Source organism: Bos javanicus, chromosome 19, assembly GCF_032452875.1.
Source record: "Bos javanicus breed banteng chromosome 19, ARS-OSU_banteng_1.0, whole genome shotgun sequence".
Lineage (NCBI taxonomy): Eukaryota > Metazoa > Chordata > Mammalia > Artiodactyla > Bovidae > Bos > Bos javanicus.
In genome coordinates, this window is record NC_083886.1 from 46,590,732 (window position 1) to 46,611,968 (window position 21,237).

At 39.1% G+C, this 21,237-nt stretch overlaps 1 protein-coding gene across 1 annotated transcript in view; it reads right to left on the reverse strand.

Moving 5' to 3' along the window:
• LOC133232584 (leucine-rich repeat-containing protein 37A-like) overlaps positions 1-21,237 on the reverse strand; it is a 50,044-nt gene that overhangs the window by 14,381 nt on the left and 14,426 nt on the right. Inside the window, exons 3-7 of the mRNA XM_061392183.1 lie at positions 20,772-20,843; positions 15,752-15,823; positions 15,067-15,147; positions 5,850-5,921; positions 2,496-2,570 (exon numbers count right to left, since the gene is read on the reverse strand). Coding sequence (XP_061248167.1) covers positions 2,496-2,570; positions 5,850-5,921; positions 15,067-15,147; positions 15,752-15,823; positions 20,772-20,843 — 372 coding nt within the window. The remainder of the gene's footprint in view (positions 1-2,495; positions 2,571-5,849; positions 5,922-15,066; positions 15,148-15,751; positions 15,824-20,771; positions 20,844-21,237) is intronic.

Below are 21,237 nucleotides of genomic sequence, written 5' to 3' on the forward strand. Positions count from 1 at the left end.
AAATATCTTTAAAAGATAATCTATTGTTTAACCAAAAAATAATATAGTGTGCTGTTTATGACATAAGTAAAATATATGAAAACAATCCCACAAAGGTCAGGAGTGAAGAAATGGAAGTGCCCTATTGTAAGATTCCTATAGTATTAATGAAATTGTGTAATATCATTCGAAGATAGACTGTGATAAGTTAAAGATGCATACTGTAAACTATAAAGCAATCTTAAAATAACAAAACCTGAGTTATAATGAATTAGCCAACAAAGGAAATAAAATAATAAAATCTACTCAGTCTGAAAGTAGGAAGAAAAAGGAAAAAGAAAGTACGATGGGACAAATAGGAAGCAAATGGCAAGACAATAGATTTAAATGTAATTATATTAAATGTAAATGCTCTAATCACCCTAATTAAAAGAATCATCACACTAGACAAAAAAGCAAAAGCCAACTATATACAAGAACCATCTTCAATAGAAAATAAAAGGTTAAAAGGATAGAAAAAATTATCCTATGCTAACACTAATGAAAAGAAAACTGGAGTGAATGTATCACTTTAAGATAAAGTCAGTGTCAAAGCAGAGATTATTATCAGGGATACAGAATGTTACTTCACCATGATAGAAAGGTCAATTGATAAAGAAGACATTACCTAAAAAGTTATCCATTTGGTAACAGCTTCAAAACATATGAATGAAAAATGAGAGTGGCAAGGAGAAACAAATTAAAAATCTGCAATTATAGTTAGGGATTTCAACATTCCTCTCTCAATAATTAACAGAACAAGTAGATAAAAAATCAGAAAGCACTAGAAGACGTGAACAACACTATCAACCTACTTGACCTAATTGACATTTATAGAACACACCATCCAAATAAAGGAAATCAGTCCTGAATATTCATTGGAAGGACTGATGCTGAAGCTGAAACTCCAGTACTTTGGCCACCTGATGCGAAGAACTGACCTATTGGAAAAGACCCTGATGCTGAGGAAGATAGAAGGCAGGAGGAGAAGGGGACCACAGAGGATGAGATGATTGGATGGCATCACTGACTCTTATGGACATGAGTTTGAGTAAACTCTGGGAGTTGGTGATGGACAGGGAAGCCTGGCGTGCTGCAGTCCATGGGGTTGCAAAGAGTTGGACATGACTGAGCGACTGAACTGAGCTGAAGGTGTGTAATAAACTGTCACAATAAAGACCTACAGAAATCGTTTTTTTAAACTGCAAAAAATTAAAACCTGACCCCTTCCCTCATACCATACATGAAAATTAAATGGATCATAGACCTAAATGTAACTATACAACTTCTGGAAGAAAACACAGGAGAAAATCTTTGTGATTTTTGGATTAGGCAATGGGATCTCAGAAGAAGATTTCTTAGGTAAGACACAAAAAAGCACAAACCATACAAGAAAAATTGCTAGAGTTCTTCAAAATTTTTAAACTTCTGGTCTTCAGAGACACTTTAATAGAATGAGAGTAAATCACAATCTGAGAGAAGATATTTACTAGACACATATCTAAGAGAAAGGACTTATTTTTCAGTGCTCTATAAAGTATTCTTAAAACTCAATATAAATATCCAATTAAAATGGATTTGAACAGACACTTCATTTTAAGAGATATCTGCACATGAATAGACACTCAACAGCATCAGCTATTAGAGAAATGCAAATTAAAGCACAATGAGATTTAACCACACACCTACTAGGAAGGCTTAAATTTTTTAAAACAACTATAAGGATCAGGTGAAGATGTGGAGCAATCCCAGCTCTCAGATGTTGCCAGTGGGAATGCAAAATGGAACAGCCACTTTAGAAAACAGTTCAGCAGTTTCTTAAAAAGTTAAATATGCACTTAACATATGATGTAGCAATCCCACCCTTAGGTATTTTATCCCAAAGAAATGAAAATATACATTTGCACAAAACATATGCTCACACATGCATGTGAATATTTTTAGAGGTTTTGTTCATAATAGCCAAAAAGCAAAACAACTCAGCTGATGTTCATCAACTGATAAATGCATAAACAAACTATATACCCACACAACGAGAATACCACTCAGCATTATTGCTGAGGGATGAACTACCAATAGGTGCAACTGCATCAATAAATCTCCAAGGAGACTGGCTGAGTGAAAGGAGTCAGAAACAAAAAGGCCACATACCACATGATTGCATGTACAAGATACTATGGAAAAGGCAAAATTATAAAGACAAAAATCAGATTGGTGGTTGCCAGGGGCTGGTAGTGGGAGGAGGAGACTGACTACAAAGGGACATGAGGGGTCTTTGAGGGGGCTGCAGAAGTTTTCTATATCTCAAATGTAATGGTGGCTACAGAACTATAAGTCTGTCAAAACACATCAAACTATATTTTTAAACCGTGGATTTTATTAAATGAAAATGATACATCAATAAACTTTAAAAAATAATAAAATAAACCTAAAAATACACAATAGAGTGAAAATAAATATAATAAAAATCAACTTACAGTTTTTCCAATTCAAGGGTCATCATGAGAATGCTTTCAATTGTTGTAAGTGACACTTGTGTTGTTCCCATGTCTCTGAAGGAGAAGCCCAAACATGTAAGATATAAACGTATAATATAAACACAAATTCTAAACTTAAAATTTTTAACATGTGACTACTTCAATTCTGACTTCTTATATGCCCAAAGATGGAGAAGCTCTATACAGTCAACAAAAACAAGACCAGGAGCTGACTGTGGCTCAGATCATGAACTCCTTATTGCCAAATTCAGATTTAAATTGAAGAAAGTAGGGAAAACCACTAGATCATTCAGGTATGACCTAAATCAAATCCCTTATGATTATACAGTGGAAGTGAGAAATAGATTTAAGGGACTAGATCTGATAGATAGAGTGCCTGATGAACTATGGACTGAGGTTCGTGACATTGTATAGGAGACAGGGATCAAGACCATCCTCATGGAAAAGAAATGCAAAAAAGCAAAATGGCTGTCTGGGAAGGCCTTACAAATAGCTGTGAAAAGAAGCGAAGCGAAAAGCAAAGGAGAAAAGGAAAGATATAAACATCTGAATGCAGAGTTCCAAAGAATAGCAAGGAGAGATAAGAAAGCCTTCCTCAGCCATCAGTGCAAAGAGATAGAGGAAAACAACAGAATGGGAAAGACTAGACATCTCTTTAATAAAATTAGAGATACCAAGGAAACATTTCATGCAAAGACAGGCTCGATAAAGGACAGAAATGGTACGGACCTAACAGAAGCAGAAGATATTAAGAAGAGGTGGCAAGAATACACAGAAGAACTGTACAAAAAAGATCTTCACGACCAAGATAATCACGATGGTGTGATCACTGACTTAGAGCCAGACATCCTGGAATGTGAAGTCAAGTGGGCCTTAGAAAGCATCACTACGAACAAAGCTAGCGGAGGGGATGGAATTCCAGTTAAGCTATTTCAAATCCTGAAAGATGATGCTGTGCAAGTACTATACTCAATATGCCAACAAATTTGGAAAACTCAGCAGTGGCCACAGGACTGGAAAAGGTCAGTTTTCATTCCAATCCCAAAGAAAGGCAATGCCAAAGAGTGCTCAAACTACCACACAATTGCACTCATCTCACACGCTAGTAAAGTAATGCTCAAAATTCTCCAAGCCAGGCTTCAGCAATACGTGGACCATGAACTTCCAGATGTTCAAGCTGGTTTTAGAAAAGGCAGAGGAACCAGAGATCAAATTGCCAACATCTGCTGGATCATCGAAAAAGCAAGAGAGTTCCAGAAAAATATCTATTTCTGCTTTATTGACTATGCCAAAGCCTTTGACTGTGTGGATCACAATAAGTTGTGGAAAATTCTGAAAGAGATGGGCATACCAGACCACCTGACCTGCCTCTTGAGAAACCTATATGCAGGTCAGGAAGCAACAGTTAGAACTGGACATGGAACAACAGACTGGTTCCAAATAGGAAAAGGAGTACATCAAGGCTGTATATTGTCACCCTATTTATTTAACTTATATGCAGAGTACATCATGAGAAACGCTAGACTGGAAGAAACACAAGCTGGAATCAAGATTGCCAGGAGAAATATCAATAACCTCAGATATGCAGATGACACCACCCTTATGGCAGAAAGTGAAGAGGAACTAAAAAGCCTCTTGATGAAAGTGAAAGTGCAGAGTGAAAAAGTTGGCTTAAAGCTCAATATTCAGAAAACGAAGATCATGGCATCTTGTCCCACCACTTCATGGGAAATAGATGGGGAAACAGTGGAAACAGTGTCAGACTTTATTTTTCTGGGCTCCAAAATCACTGCAGATGGTGACTGCAGCCATGACATTAAAAGATGCTTACTCCTTGGAAGGAAAGCCATGACCAACCTAGATAGCATATTCAAAAGCAGACACATTACTTTGTCAACAAAGGTCCGGCTAGTCAAGGCTATGGTTTTTCCTGTGGTCATGTATGGATGTGAGAGTTGGACTGTGAAGAAGGCTGAGCGCTGAAGAATTGATGCTTTTGAACTGTGGTGTTGGAGAAGACTCTTGAGAGTCCCTTAGACTGCAAGGAGATCCAGCCAGTCCATTCTGAAGGAGATCAGCCCTGGGATTTCTTTGGAAGGAATGATGCTGAAGCTGAAACTCCAGTACTTTGGCCACCTCATGCGAAGAGTTGAGTCATTGGAAAAGACTCTGATGCTGGGAGGGATTGGGGGCAAGAGGAGAAGGGGACGACAGAGGATGAGATGGCTGGATGGCATCACTGACTCGATGGACGTGAGTCTGAGTGAACTCCAGGAGTTGGTGATGGATAGGGAGGCCTGGCGTGCTGGGATTCATGGGGTCGCAAAGAGTTGGACACAACTGAGTGACTGATCTGATCTGACTCCTTGGAAGAAAAGTTATGACTAACCTAGATAGCATATTGAAAAGCAGAGACATTACTTTGCCAACAAACGTCCGTCTAGTCAAGGCTATGGCTTTTCCAGTGGTCATGTATGGATGTGAGAGTTGGACTATGAAGAAAGCTGAGCGCCAAAGAATTGATGCTTTTGAACTGTGGTGTTGGAGAAGACTCTTGTGAGTCCCTTGGACTGCAAGGAGATCCAACCAGTCCATTCTGAAGGAGATCAGCCCTGGGATTTCTTTGGAAGGAATGATGCTAAAGCTGAAACTCCAGTACTTTGGCCACCTCATGTGAAGAGAGTTGACTCATTGGAAAAGACTCTGATGCTGAGAGGGATTGGGGGCAGGAGGAGAAGGGGACGACAGAGGATGAGATGGCTGGATGGCATCACTGACTCGATGGACGTGAGTCTGAGTGAACTCCGGGAGTTGGTGATGGGAGGCCTGGTGTGCTGCAATTCATGGGGTCGCAAAGAGTCGGACATGACTGAGTGACTGAACTGAACTGAACTGACTGATATGTCCTAGATAATTCTAGAGAACTCTTATTGGAGAAATTTAAATTTGCATCATCAAATTAATGACCCTGGTGCTGAACATTAAAATCTTTATTACCCTGACTTCTCATTTTCAATTGCATCTACCTCTTTTGATAACTTTTTTTTTTTTAAATAATGTACCCCTTATTCCTTTTTGCTTTCTGGGATAAATAATATTCCTACATGCATCTCCATGTTCCATATCTATGTGTGTTCTTCAACACTGCTCTCTTCCTCTGCTGGCTGTCTTACTCATACACATTCTTTAACTTTTTTCCTTGCCAATAACTCTTATATCAATAACCTAGTTAAAATTTAAAGTATGACTTTTTACCCAAAATACTCAACCTGTAACAAAAGTAAGAAAGAGCAGAAATCTTCTCAAGGGCCATGAAAATGCTGCAATACTCACAAATATTTTAATGCTGGCAATTTAAAAAGATACGAATCTTCCACCGCTGTCAAAGGATTACGATTGAGAATTCTGAAAAATGGAATGGAATTAAAATTGTCCACATTTTCAATGACGTCCAAGAAAGTTTACATTCATTTTTAGGGCATATGGAACTTGGTAAAAAAATAATCTTTTTCTGTCTTTACCTATAAATCACCCTCAGAATCCGTAAAGCACTATTCCTTTGGGAATTACCCAAGTCTCTAGATGGTAAGAAGGAGAAGAGAAAAAGAGGGAAAAAATAGAAAAATAGTGGATAGCAAAGAAAAAAATACACCAAAGAACCTTTCAGGTCAAAAACCCTAGAAGTGACTATGCTGGTAGGAAGCCCTTGCTCCATAAGAAATACTATTTCTAGGGTCCTCCATAATTCAAGGTGTTTTTCATTTCTAGAAAATTTTTTTATATTTCATAGTTTAAACTACCCAATTAAAGACAAAAATAGGACAGTTCCTTGATTTTGGAGCCAAAGAAGAAGAGATAAATACAAGAGGAACTGGTGAAAGTCACATCCCATCAGGTGGTCCCATGTGTATCCTAGGATCACAGCCTTTGCTACAATGTATGTAATCCCGTTTGTCAGTCTCATAGGTGGTCAACAATTTGAAAGCAGTGACAACACTATATTGTCATTGTTATCCCTGTGCCTGACAGAGTGCCTAATATTTACTAGATAGTTAATAAATGTTTGTTGAATAAATAAATAACATTTGTGTATATATCAAAAAATGAAAAAATTAATTTTTTTGGAACAAAGTTTTATTCCAAAATACTAGAATAGATTTTCTTCTTAGTTCTTTAAAACAAATAAGGAAAAGGAAAACCAAGAAGAAACAGGAAGGAAAGAAAATCTGTCTTTAGGGTAACTTCACCCAAGAATCACTAACATATTTTTGCAGAATATTATAAAGCTAACATATCATAGCTAACATACAAAGCTAACATATCAGAATATTATAAAGCTAACACATAACAAAGCTAATTATCACAACTAACATCTGTTGGGTTGCTAGGCATCTGTGATTGGCATTTAACATTTAATCCTCATAGTAATCTTACATGATCAACTTATTACCCCATTTTACAAATGAGGAAACTGAGGCACAGAGAAGTTATATAACTTGTTCTAAGTCATCAACCTAGTAAGCAAAACTGGAATTTGTACTCAGTTCTGACTCTAAAGCCTGTGTTTAACCTGTGTGGGAAAAAAAATGAGGGATTAAAAATATCTGTTACGCTAACCTTAATTGTGAGAACACTAAATATAGAAATACCTTTCCAAACTCCATCTATCCATCTGGGAAAGCCTCTATGAGAACTGTACTTTCTCTTTTTCTTTCTTTTCCCTAATCATCTCCCATGATCAAATATTTAATTAGCCTATGGTCACTGAGATTTTAAACAATGTTGTAGGCAAATCAGTAAAACTGATGGAGTAAGGACATCTGAAAATTCATCCCCCAATAAAAGTAATGACAACAAAACTGACCAAAAAATGGTCAGAATCAACTTTTCCTGAACTCTGGAAATTTAACCAACAGGCTTTCAGCAAACCAGGGAACCATTTATTCAAGGAAAATAAATTAATTTCTATAACAATCATGAGATCTGTGTTGCCCCACTTTACAAATGAGGAAACTGTTCACTTGTTCCAGACCTTTGCTCTCCATGCCTTGAAAAATAGCCCACACTTCTGGTACCAGAGGAAGCAGAACGGACTGGGAGGGCCTTCAAAGCCTCACTTCCAAAGCACTATCATTATTTTATACGTTTGGTGGTTCCCTGGAAGACCTTACTTGAAAGGTTTGCCTTTGACCTGACTGGAAGCTACCTAATGTAAAAGGCCTCTTTTCAGGTGGTATTTTTGGAAAATATTTTCAGGTAAATATTTTAACAAGACAGTTGTATGAGGCCGTGGATAACAGTTTGAGGCAAAAAACAGCCTAACCAAAAAGCTTAAAAAGAAAAGCTGAGGGACTTCCCTGGTGGCTCACTGGTAAAGAATCCACCTACCAAAGCAGGAGACACGGGTTCGATCCCTGGTCCAGGAAGATCCCACATGCCCCTGTGCCACAACTATTTAGCCTGTGCTCTAGAACCTGGAAGCTGCAACTCCTGAGCCCATGCACCCTAGGGCCAGTGCTCTGCAACAAGAGAACCCACTGCAATGAGAAACCTGTGCCCCACAATGAGAGGGTAGCTCCTGACTGCAACTAGAGAAAAGCCTTCACAGCAAAGAAGACCCACGGCCAAAAATGAAGGAAGAAAGAAAAGCTGAGGAATGAGATGCCCACAGAGACTTTGAAATCTTCCAACACATTCCTGGGAAACTAGAAGACCACAAGACATATTCTTGGGAATCTAAAAATAACTATTAGCCTTGAATAAAGAGTTCAGCAAAGTTACAGAATGTAAGATAAATATACAAAAATTAGTTATATTTCTGCTGCTGCTGCTGCTGCTAAGTCACTTCAGTCGTGTCCGACTCTGTGCAACCCCATAGACGGAAGCCCACCAGGCTCCCCCGTCCCTGGGATTCTCCAGGCAAGAACACTGGAGTGGGTTGCCATTTCCTTCTCCAATACATGAAAGTGAAAAGTGAAAGCAGCAATGAATACTACAAACATGAAATTAAGAAAACAATTCCATGAGTAACAGCATCAAAACAAATAAAATACTTGGGAAAAATTTTAACCAAATAAGTGCAAGATTCACACTGTAAAGTACGAAACATTGTTGAAAGAAATTAAAGAAGGTCTAAGTAAAATGGATAGGAAAGAAACATGATTAAAATTTCACCACTTCCCAAACTGACCTCATGTTTCAGGGCAATGTCTGTCAAAATCCCAGTTGACTTCTTTCCAGAAATTGCCAACCTAATTCTAAAATTTGCATGGCAATTCAAGGAAAAAGAAAAACTGAAACAATGTTGGCGGTATCAAAACCCAGCTTAAGGCTACTGCAATCACAGTGTGGGGCTGGCATAAGAATAGACATGTTAAATTAATGGAACAGAATTGACAGTACAGAAATAAAGCCTTATATTTATGGTCTATTGATTTTCAACAAGGGTGCCAAGCAACTTAATGTGGAAAGAGTAGTCTTTTCAAATGGTGCTGGGACAACTGTACCTCCACACACAAAATAATGAAGCTGGACTCTATACGTCACACCATATAAGAAAATTAACTCCAAATGGATCAAACATCCAAAAGTAAGAGCTAAAGCTCTAAAACTCTTGGAAGAGAACAAAGGAGTAAGTTTTTATGACCTTGCATTGTGTATGTGCTGTGTTCAGTTACTCAGTCAGGTCTGACTCTTTTTTGACCCCATGGACTGTAGCCCACCAGGCTCCTCTGTCCATGGAATTTTCCAGGCAAGAATAATAGAGTGGGTTGCCACTTCCTACTCCAGGGGATCTTCCTGATCCAGGGATCAAACCCACATCTCTTGTATCTCCTGCACTGGTAGGCAGATTCTTTACCTCTAAGCTACCTGATACCCAAAGCATAAACAATCAGAGGAAAAATAGATGAACTGGACTTTATAAAAATTAAAAATGTTTGTGCTTCAGAAGACACTATCAAGAAAGTGAAAAAAGATAGCACTTCCCTGGAGGTTCAGTGGTTAAAAGTCCACACTTCCAATGCAGGAGACAGGTTCAATCCCTGGTCCAGGAGGCTTCCACATGCCCCTGTGGGCAACTAAGCCCCTGTGCCACAACTACTGAGCCCACACTCTAGAGCCACGACTGCTGAAGGCTGCATGTTCTAGGGCCCTCGAGCCACAACTAATGAGCCCTGTTCCACAACTACTGAAACCTTCGCGCCCTAGAGCTTATGCTCCACGAGAGAAGCCTCTGCAATGAGAAGCCTGTGCACTGCAACTAGAGACAGTCTGTGTGTAGCAACGAAGACCCAGCATAGCCAAAAATAAATAAATAAGAAATAAATAGAGCAGCGTGTACACGTCAGAAAAAGAAAAAATGTGAGTGTCATATGTTTGGTTAAGCACAGTTCCTCAAGCTTTTGAGGAGCTGAAAAACAAACTGTTGGCATTAAAACCTATCAGATCACTGGTGAGATCCTGTGACAGTGAATTCCTTCCCTTTTGCATCTTCTCCTGTGCACTTTTCCCTAGTCATCACGAATGCCTGTATATAAATAGAATGTTATAAAGCAATAGGTAGCCAAAACAGTTTGGCAAAGTTTGTTATCCTTCTCCAGAATTCTCTCAATTCTCCAACCCTTCACTTTTTCTTAATAGCTTGCCCATGGTCTTGGTTCCATGGGCTCACTGTTTTTTCTTAACCAAGCAGCCCTTCTCTGAGATTAACATCCTTGTGTTCATCCCTAGTGAAATAAAAGTGTGCGGCCACTCTAAGTTACCCTGTTTTTTTTCTCCTGCCTTTAATGCAGCCTTTTATTCACTAAGCTTGTGTCTGGGCAAAGGGGAGAATGAGTGAGAATGAGTCAACAACTCAATGTGGGGGCTCCTACCGCACCTGCTTTCCCACAAACCAAAGGACAAATGATTTTAGATTCACAATGGACACTGTACTACAGATCATTTCCATTTTGGCCTGATTCTCTCTTTTTACACATAAAAGGTATGCCAACTTCTAGTCCATGACCTTTTTGATTCATGAGCTTATCTTTATGGAACAAAACATGGGAACAGTTTTTTTGGGGGCAACTTTTTTAAAAGTTTTATTTGAATAATTTCAAACTTATAAAATGTTATCAAAACAAACAGATCAAGGAATATGTGTATATTTTTACCCAGATTCCCCTAGGCAACAGTTTTTATTAGCCTCAAAGACCATCTCAGAGTCAAAGTTTAAGGAATGCTGTCCTAAATGGTTTTGAAAAATATATCTTACTTGAAGAATAAAGTTCAGATGTTTTCGCATCAGCCTTCTGCTGCAGAACACAAAATAGGGAACATTTCCTACCTATTATTTTTTTCTCCAAATTCTTCTATACAGGTCCAGACAGATGGGCTATGTTTCCTTTCTATTAACTGAGGAGACAGGAGAATTGAGGACTGAAGCTTGTCATCACTGTCCTGAGTGTACTGAAATCCTAACAGCTTTAGCTGAAAAAATGTCCAACGCAGGCAGTGAAAACAGATTTCAAATAGGACAAACTCCACAACTGTCTATGCTAGAATCCCAAGGCAGGCAGGACAAACTGGTTCCTTGGAGGAAGGCAGTCAGAGAAATGAGCAGAGTGACCTGGGCCCTGTTCCAATATATTTGAAGTACTTGGGGATGGGCTGACCCCCTTTCCCTTATTCATCTACATAGGTCCATGAGCCATGAGAACATGATACCCCACGTGAACCTCCTCAATACAAGACCTCCAGCTGCACCACATAAACCCTTTCTTCGGGTGGGCTGGGGGCAGCCTAAATAATTTGAAGTGGTGAATCTGTCTTTCCATCCAAGTTCTGAGAATAGCCTTGAAGAAAAGTCCCTGGCAGTGAGGAACAGAGAAAGAAACAAGGGAATCGGGCAGACCTGAGTTTGAATTCTGATTGTCACTTTCTGGTACAGTGACTTGAATAATGAACATCTCTGTCTTAGTACCATTTGCCTCGTAAGGCAGCTTGAGGATTAAGTGAAAGAGCATATGCAAAGCACCCAGCATAGACTGGGCACAGAGTAGGTGCTCAGAAGTGATGATGTCATATTTGCACTGGCCAGAAACCCTGGGGATGCCCAGAGGTGGCCTGGCCAAGAGCTCTAGAAGTGTGGAATTATCACAGGGAAACCAGAGCTCTCTGCTCTAAAGGCGCTATTCAAGTTAGAAGCCAACTTCAAGATACAAGGTACAAAGAGCCAAATTGTCATCATTTAGTTCTTACTACAAGGAAATGAAGAGCTCCATAGAAAATTACTTGCAAAGCTCATAAGCAGTTTTGCCTCTTATTAACAGTGTGAATCTAGGCAAGTTATCCAATGTCTCTGAGTTTCAATTTCCTCATCCCCAAAATGGGGATAATAAGAGTTGTTGGGAGAATAAAAGTGTGAGGAAATATGTATTTAGTATTTACCATGTATCAAGCACTATGGTAAAAGCTTTAGGCACACTATCTTACTTGTATAGTAAGTATAGTGCCTGGAACATAATAAGTATCTAAGAGAGGTAGGTATTAAAGAAATGTTATAAGGCAGAGGAAGAATTACAATGCTTTCGACAGACAGAAGAAATGTTGTAATATAGGTGGTAAGAATAAGATGCAGTTGGGAGAAGAAAAATAGAGTAGTTGCTAGGTGTGACAATCTCAAATTTTTGAACTATTACAAAAAAAAAAAAAAGCCACCCTAAATCATCCCAGAGGACAGACCCAAGTGAGTTCTTTTTCATTTTTAATGTTGATGCCTTTCTGAATCTGAGAAGCTGCCAGGATTCCAGTACATACCAAAAAGTGATGACAACACCCTCCAGTGTGCTAACTTTTGTGTGTACACAGCTATCTAAAGAAAACCAAGGCCAGCTGACTGGGAGGCTTGGTGACCACAGCTCAATTTGCCTTCATGGTATGACCACATCCCTCTCATCAATATTCTCAACAGTGGGGTAAATAATTCAATAGGGATAAGGCTTTGGTTTTCCTCTAATTCTCTCATAACGCTTATGTTCTTGGTACAATATTGATGTACCACAGACAAGCCAGCATGTGAACATGCTCTGTCTGGATAATTAGATAGCCTTTCTACATTGGACAGTCCTTCAGTTTCTAAAATCATGGAGCTTGTATTGTTAAAAACAATGAAGTGACTAAAAGAATTAAAAAAAAAAAAAAAAGCCATCAGTCTGGACCTGTGTAGGTGAATGAAGGAGAAGCACTTTAAAGTCAGAAAAAAAAAGTATACTTAACATTTAGGATTATCAACCACTGCTGGTTTTCCATAATACATTTCATTCCTGATTTCATCTGAAAGAGATACGATTATTACTGCCATTCACAAAGTTGTACTTAATTAAAAAGCCCTTGGTTCAACTTTGAGGTGAATTTCAGATTCAGAATAGACTACCACACTGCTAACCTGGTTATCTGGTGTTTGTCAATAACATACAGGCTTCATTTAAGAAACCTACGGTTATAATTACCTGAAAGCCAGTGAAGAATCAAGTTTTTGTAGGGCCTGAACCGTATCTACTTTGGGAAATTTTAATAAAAGCACAAAAAGATAAGAATACAAAAATTTCTAGGACCACTCCCAAGACTTTGGAAGGGACTTATGCAAGTAAGGAGCCCTGCAGCTTAAGCTTCATTTCATTCATCATAAATCCACCTCAACTGGGGCCCTTTACCAAACTTACTTAATGCAAGGGAAAATATTTCAACTTATAAACACCCTAGTCATTATAGGTAATAAAATGACTTAACTCGAGGGGTAGCATCTTCTCCTGGCATCTTGCCTTTGGAAAGAGATGCAATAAAGTTTATATCTCACCATGGCAAATGTTGCCTGAACCAAATTAGCTTTGTCTAGTAGAAAGACTTGGCCTAAAACAAAGAGCCCTACCCCCAACTCACACTTACTATATTGTGACAATCTTTCGATGGTAAAACTTTGAATGAGTTTTAGGAGTATAGTATTAATTTATTTCCAACACCAGACAGCTCACATTCTTTCATTACCTTTTCCTGTCATTTATGATAAACACAGAAGTTCAAAAGGTTGGTGTCTCTTCCCTTAAGAATCTTTTCTGACCCATCCCCCACTTTCTACTTTGTTGCCCTTGCCACCTTGTTACCCAGCTGCATAGACGCTAGCATGGCTCTCATGTATTTTCCCATCAACATCCATCTTCCTCTTTCCAGTGTGAAAGCTTCTTGGGGACAAAGTCCTTGTCCTATTCTTCTTTGTGTCCCCAACACAGCACTTAGAGCAGTGTTGACACACAGTGGGCATGGCACTCTGTGAATGTTTTTGAATGAATTCATTAATTTTTGTCAACTGTGATTCCACAATTTATTTTCCTGTTGCCTGCATAACCACAGTGAAACTCTGATTCTTATTAGGGACTCTTGGCATTATAAAATGTTTAGAAAAGGTGGTGAGTTTAAGACAGTGTATTGATGCTACTGAAACCTCCTGGTGGAGGGACCTTAGGAGCCTGCTCTCTGGCTCTCTGGCCAAAGAAAAACTGACCCTGGGTGCTCTTTCCCCAAAGTAGGCATCAGGAAACTCATGAGGGGCAGATATGGGGGGGAGGCCACCCAAGACAGGAATCTGTAGCTCTGGACACATCGTCAATACCTTCATTAACTAGAAAGGAACTGTGTGAAACTGGATTTCTGAGCCACAAGACAGTAAGAGAGTCTTTACCAAAGCCAGGCATAGACAAAGCTCTTTACCTTGACTTGAAAATCCCCTTCTGGTCATGAAATGTACTATGATTTGCTTGTGTCACAGAGAAATCACAGAATTTTTGAGCAGAAGGGGTGTAAAACCCACACTTGTTATTGACAAGTATAAAGGAAAAGTCTGTAGAATTAGGCTACAGCAATGTATTTTCTTTATATTTTTCACACTACAGCTGAACAAAAACATCATCTTTTTCCATAACTGAAAGGTTCCTACTGGCCACAGATAATTCACTTCAGAGGCATACTTTTTGGAAAACAAGGATCTGGGTGATGGGGGAGAGCCCTGTGGTGGATGTTCAGGAATTCCTTTTCCTTTGCCATTTAAAAGAAGCTAATGGTTGAGGAAGCATCCACACCTTTTGTTCCATGAAGAAATGTGTGCTAAACTGAGATCTTTGCAGCTTTGCATTGCATAGATTTTAAGCAGTTAGGAACTTTGCACACGAGCAGGAATCAAAGAAATTCAAAAATGGAACTTCATGGACCCTTCCCATATTGGAGCAGCATCAGTGGGATTCCATGACAGTGCTAATTTGAATGTTTTTGCTTGGTGCCTTTTATTGCCTGTGCAAAAGATCGGTACTATGGAAACCAGACCGTTTCATACATAGGAGTTAGACAAGTCTCTTGACCTCTTTGTACCTTAGTTTCCTCATTTGAGAGAAAAAAAAAAAAGGATCTCAGGACATACTTTTCAGGATTCATATTAGGCTTACACCCAGGTAACCAATAACTGTATGATGTTTTTACACATAGTTTTATACATGTATTCAACTTCTATTTCACTTACAACTTGTGTAAAAACTGCATTCCATGCCAGGCCTGAAATGTTCCAAAGCTCAGTTCTGTGAGTAAATTGCAACCAAGATTTCTACAAAAAAAGACACAAGCAAAAGAAGAAGAAAAATATATATTCTTTCAAAACACTTATCCTTTGACAGTAAATCTAATTTATATATGATGAAAATAACATCAGTACTCCCTCCATACACCAAAGAAATCTCAATGTGGAAGATAATATGATTTACATTTTAATGATTATATATGTGGTGCATTTAGTAAATGCTCAATAAATGCTTGTGTTGGGTGATATTTATTTCTCTAGAAAAGCAGCACTATTGACATTTGAGACTGGATAATTCTATCTTGTGCTGGGGCTCTCCTGTACACTGTTGAATGTTCAGCTGCATCTCTGGCCTCTGTCCACTAGATGTCAGTAGCACATACAGTTCTAACAACCAAAAACGTCTCCAGACTGCCAAATGTCACTTCATGCAAAATCACCCTGGTTGGGAACCACTGTTCTATAACGATACACTCTGAATTGTGTAATAATTCTCACACTCATATTTGCCAGAGACAAAAAATACTTGTTATATAATATTAATAATATTTCAAAATGAGTAACAAATTAATTTGATAAAAATTAAGTTTTCTAAAATTCCAAATATAATGAAGTTATATTTGTAACTTACATAAACTGCAAAAAAGGAAGTGGTTCAAATGAACGTCTTTCAATAGACTGTATTTTATTGCAGGATAAATCTCTAGGAAAAGTAAAAGGAAAATATTGCCTCAATTAGCTATTAGATATCTATTTAATAGGAATAACTAGTAGAGGTTAGAATGATAGTAACAAATACATAGCTTTGGTCTAAACTCCAAACCTTAGGAATTGTTATTTGAACCTTCCAGCGTCCCTAACCCTGCCTTCACCTCTCTCAAGAAATATCTATAAATAAAATATATAACTATAGAACTTTTTTAAAGTTTATATCATAATCACCTGGAAGGCAGGTATCACTATGGACTGTTAGTCGCTCAGTCATGTCCAACTCTTTGCGACCCCATGGACTGTAGCCTGCCAGGCCTCTCTGTCCATGGAATTCTCCAGGCAAGAATACTGGAGTGGATTGCCATTCCCTTCTCCAGAGGATCTTCCCAACCCAGGGATCTAACCTTGGTCTCCCACCTTGCAGGCAGATTCTCTACCCTTTGAGCTACAACTATGGATCTTGATAGACTTTGGAGGTAATCTTTCCTGACAGCAGAATTGATTAGATTCCCACCTTTCGTAGTCTCTTCAAATTCTAGATTGTGAGCTCAAAGTTTTTATTCTCCAATTACAGTTTCTAACATTAAAAGGAATTTTCTTATATTTACACACCTCCCAATTTAGTTCTGTTTTTCTAGGCCAATTCAGTACTAGCAGAAATAAAAGATATATTTTCATACAACCTGAAAGGAAGTTACTCCCCTCACTGATATATAACTTTACCTAATTCAGTATTACACTTTCTATCATATTGATTTTTATTTGAAAATACCCACTCTTGACTATAGCTGACTATCCTGTTTCCATTGATATCACCTTGTGTCTCATTTCACCTGGATGGGTATAACTGTCTTCTGACTGGTGTTTCTATCTCTGCTCTCTCCATTCCTAAGCCAGCCTCTACATGATCATTAGTTTAACTCTTTAGAAAGTGAAAGTCGCTCAGTTGTGTCCGACTCTTTTCGAACCCATGGACTGTAGCCTGTCAGGCTCCTTGGGCCATGGCATTCTCTAGGCCAGAATACTGGAGTGGGTAGCCGTTCCCTTCTCCAGGGGCTCTTCCCAACCCAGGGACTGAACCAAGGTCTCCCACATTGCAGGCGGATTCTTTACCATCTGAGCCAATTTCCAGAAGTAGTCCTTAAATACCAGCACCATTTGTGAACTTACTGAAGCTACAAATACTCAGCCCTATTCTGGACTGATTGAATCATTAACTACAGAGGTGGAGCTTGTGTTTCAACAAGCCCTCCAAGTGACTAATTCTGCTGCAGGCTCAAGTCTGTCCTAGAGCACTGCTGTGGTAACACGGTCGCTTGGCATGATATTCTGGGCTTGGCCCCAGTGCCCTTGATAACCTGGCTCTCATCTCCTACTCTCCCCACTGGAACTCTATGGGTACTCAAAGTGTTTTTCCTGTGTTTTTTCTTTCTCCCAATTTTCTTTTGCAAGCTTACTCTTCCCAAGATGTCTATCTGATGATGATACCAATGGCCCTTCAAGGTTCCGTTTGAACAGCATTGCTTTAGCAACATCTTCCCTGATCCAGTTAGAAGTCTTTTTTCCCTCTTCTATGCTCCAACACCAACTTACAGCTCTCATTACCCTTATTCATTTCTTTTTAAAAAAAAAAGAAAGCTATTTTTGCATCCCATTTTCTCTCAGCATAAAACTCCTTGAATGTATGGGTTAGATCCTGTTTATGCACATTGTCTATCATGTTTGCAGCCAACACATGGACATAAAGCAAACTCAAATATTTATAAAATCAACAAGTAGGGAGTGAATAAGAAGAAAATGACTGTTTTAAAAGAAATGTAGCTTTATTCCTTCACGGTTCCCTCTTCTGTGCCTCTACTGCACTTTGTCATTATGGTTTAAGTTTCTATGTTTATTTTCTCTGTGAGATCATGAATTGCTAGAAGGAATCCTAGCTTAACCACCTTTGTGTTTCCAACACTAGGCTTCAGATCAGGTCAGATCAGATCAGTCGCTCAGTCATGTCCGACTCTTTGTGACCCCATGAATCGCAGCACGCCAGGCCTCCCTGTCCATCACCAACTCCCGGAGTTCACTCAAACTCACGTCCAGCGAGTCAGTGATGCCATCCAGCCATCTCATCCTCTGTCGTCCCCTTCTCCTCTTGCCCCCAATCTTGGCATATTGCTTTTTAGCTTTTTTATTGATTGGCATTTTTAAAAAAGAATGAGCATATGGATGCTAACATAAAATAATCAGCTTATAAAGTATTTCATAGAAGTAATGAAGGGCCTAATTCACTGAGTTTTTCTCAAGGTTCCGTTTGAACAGCATTGCTTCAATAGCATCTGATAAACTATGGATGGAGGTTCGTGACATTGTACAGGAGACAGGGATCAAGACCATCCCCATGGAAAAGAAATGCAAAAAAGCAAAATGGCTGTCTGGGGAGGCCTTACAAATAGCTGTGAAAAGAAGAGAAGCGAAAAGCAAAGGAGAAAAGGAAAGATAAAAGCATCTGAATGCAGAGTTCCAAAGAATAGCAAGGAGAGATAAGAAAGCCTTCCTCAGCGATCAATGCAAAGCAATAGAGGAAAACAACAGAATGAGAAAGACTAGAGATCTCTTCAAGAAAATTAGAGATACCAAGGGAACATTTCATGCAAAGATGGGCTCAATAAAGGACAGAAATGGTATGGACCTAACAGAAGCAGAAGATATTAAGAAGAAGTGGCAAGAATACACAGAAGAACTGTACAAAAAAGATCTTCACGACCAAGATAATCACAATGGTGTGATCACTGACTAGAGCCAGACATCCTGGAATGTGAAGTCAAGTGGGCCTTAGAAAGCATCACTATGAACAAAGCTAGCGGAGGTGATGGAATTCCAGTGGAGCTATTTCAAATCCTGAAAGATGATGCTGTGAAAGGGCTGCACTCAATATGCCAGCAAATTTGGAAAACTCAGCAGTGGCCACAGGACTGGAAAAGGTCAGTTTTCATTCCAATCCCAAAGAAAGGCAATGCCAAGAATGTTCAAACTACCACACAATTGCACTCACCTCACATGCTAGTAAAGTAATGCTCAAAATTCTCCAAGCCAGCTTCAGCAATACGTGAACCACGAACTTCCAGATGTTCAAGCTGGTTTTAGAAAAGGCAGAGGAACCAGAGATCAAATTGCCAACATCCGCTGGATCATGGAAAAAGCAAGAGAGTTCCAGAAAAACATCTATTTCTGCTTTATTGACTATGCCAAAGCCTTTGACTGTGTGGATCACAATAAATTGTGGAAAATTCTGAAAGAGATGGGCATACCAGGCCACGTGACCTGCCTCTTGAGAAACCTATATGCAGGTCAGGAAGCAACAGTTAGAACTGGACATGGAACAACAGACTGGTTCCAAATAGGAAAAGGAGTACGTCAAGGCTGTATATTGTCACCCTGCTTATTTAACTTATATGCAGAGTACATCATGAGGAACGCTGGGCTGGAAGAAGCACAAACTGGAATCAAGATTTCCAGGAGAAATATCAATAACCTCAGATATGCAGATGACACCACCTTTATGGCACAAAGTGAAGAAGAACTCAAAAGCCTCTTGATGAAATTGAAAGAGGAGAGTGAAAAAGTTGGCTTAAAGCTCAACATTCAGAAAATGAAGATCATGGCATCTGGTCCCATCACTTCATGGGAAATAGATGGGGAAACAGTGTCCGATTTTATTTTGGGGGGCTCCAAAATCACTGCAGATGGTGATTGCAGCCATGAAATTACAAGACGCTTACTCCTTGGAAGGAAAGTTTTGACCAGCTTAGATAGCATATTCAAAAGCAAAGACATTACTTTGCCAGCAAAGGTCCATTTAGTCAAGGCTATGTTTTTCCAGTGGTCATGTATGGATGTGAGAGTTGGACTCTAAAGAAAGCTGAGTGCCAAAGAATTGATGCTTTTGAACTGTGGTGTTGGAGAAGACTCTTGAGAGTCCCTTGGACTGCAAGGAGATCCAACCAGTCCATTCTAAAGGAGATCAGTCCTGGGTGTTCGTGGGAAGGAATGATGCTAAAGCTGAAACTCCAGTACTTTGGCCACCTGATGCGAAGAGTTGACTCACTGGAAAAGACTCTGATGCTGAGAGGGATTGGGGGCAGGAGGAGAAGGGGATGCCAGAGGATGAGATGGCTGGATGGCATCACCGACTCAATGGATGTGAGTCTGAGTGAACTCTGGGAATCGGTGATGGACAGGGAGGCCTGGTGTGCTGCGATTCATGGGGACTCTTTCGTGTCCGCAAAGAGTCGGACACGACTGAGCGACTGAACTGAACTGATCCAGTTTTAGCTTAGATTAAATTATCAAAATTATGAGTTAATGGCATTCACACTAATGTAAGTGCTCTATATTTTCTTTCCCGTGGGTGACAATTTGAAGTTAACTTTAATTTCTCTCATTTTCCTAAAACAAATTTTTCAAACCTTTTCCAAAAAGGCCAGGGAGTAAATATCTTAGGCTTTGCAGGCCACACAGTCTCTGTCACATATATTTCTTTATTTCTCTCTTTTTTTTCATTTACAACCCTTTAAAAATCATTTTAAACTTATGGGCTGTATAAAAATGGACCATGGGTCAGATTTGAGTCATGAACAAAATATAAGCAGACAGTATATGAACATTTATATATAATGTTATAGACATGGGAGTCTATAATTGCTCAGATCCCATTACCACTTTTCCTCTACAACTAAAGGGTATTTTCCTATCTATATCTTGTCTAAATAATTAAGTTAAAAAATGATTAGGAGGTATTTAATGGTAGAGGTGGGCTTGGGCCCTACACAGACTTACAAAATTGTAGAATTGTATGGGTGAAAGAAATTGAAGAGATTATCTAATTTGAATCCCATAGTTATTTTATAGAGAAGATCTCATAAATAAATATGATTTACTAATTAACTTACAAATATTGGAGGGATAGCAAGCCTTCAAATGAGTCCTTGTGTAATTCAGTCAACGAATTTTCACTGAGAATTCTGAAAAATGAAAAGGTTCTCAATCAAAATGCAGAATAACTATAACCATTTACTACATAGTACTCCTGTAAGCGGAGGAAGCTAAGTAATGGTGCCATCTAAACACCCTAATTTTTATTTAATTTAGGGGTGGCAACTTCTGCTCTGTTTTCATTTAAACCTTTCTCCTCACATTCTTTGCTGTGTCCATCTCTCTCCATCACACACACACACACATACACACACACTCCATCCACTCTTCCCACCAAATCATACAGATCATTCAGTTAATGCCCACTCCCTAGATCACAGGATTTCTCTTAGAATCCAACTCTGGGCAGCACCAACATTGCAGAGGTATCCTTCCCTCTTCTCTTTTCCCAAACCTTATTGGGAAGTTCCACACAGAACTGTA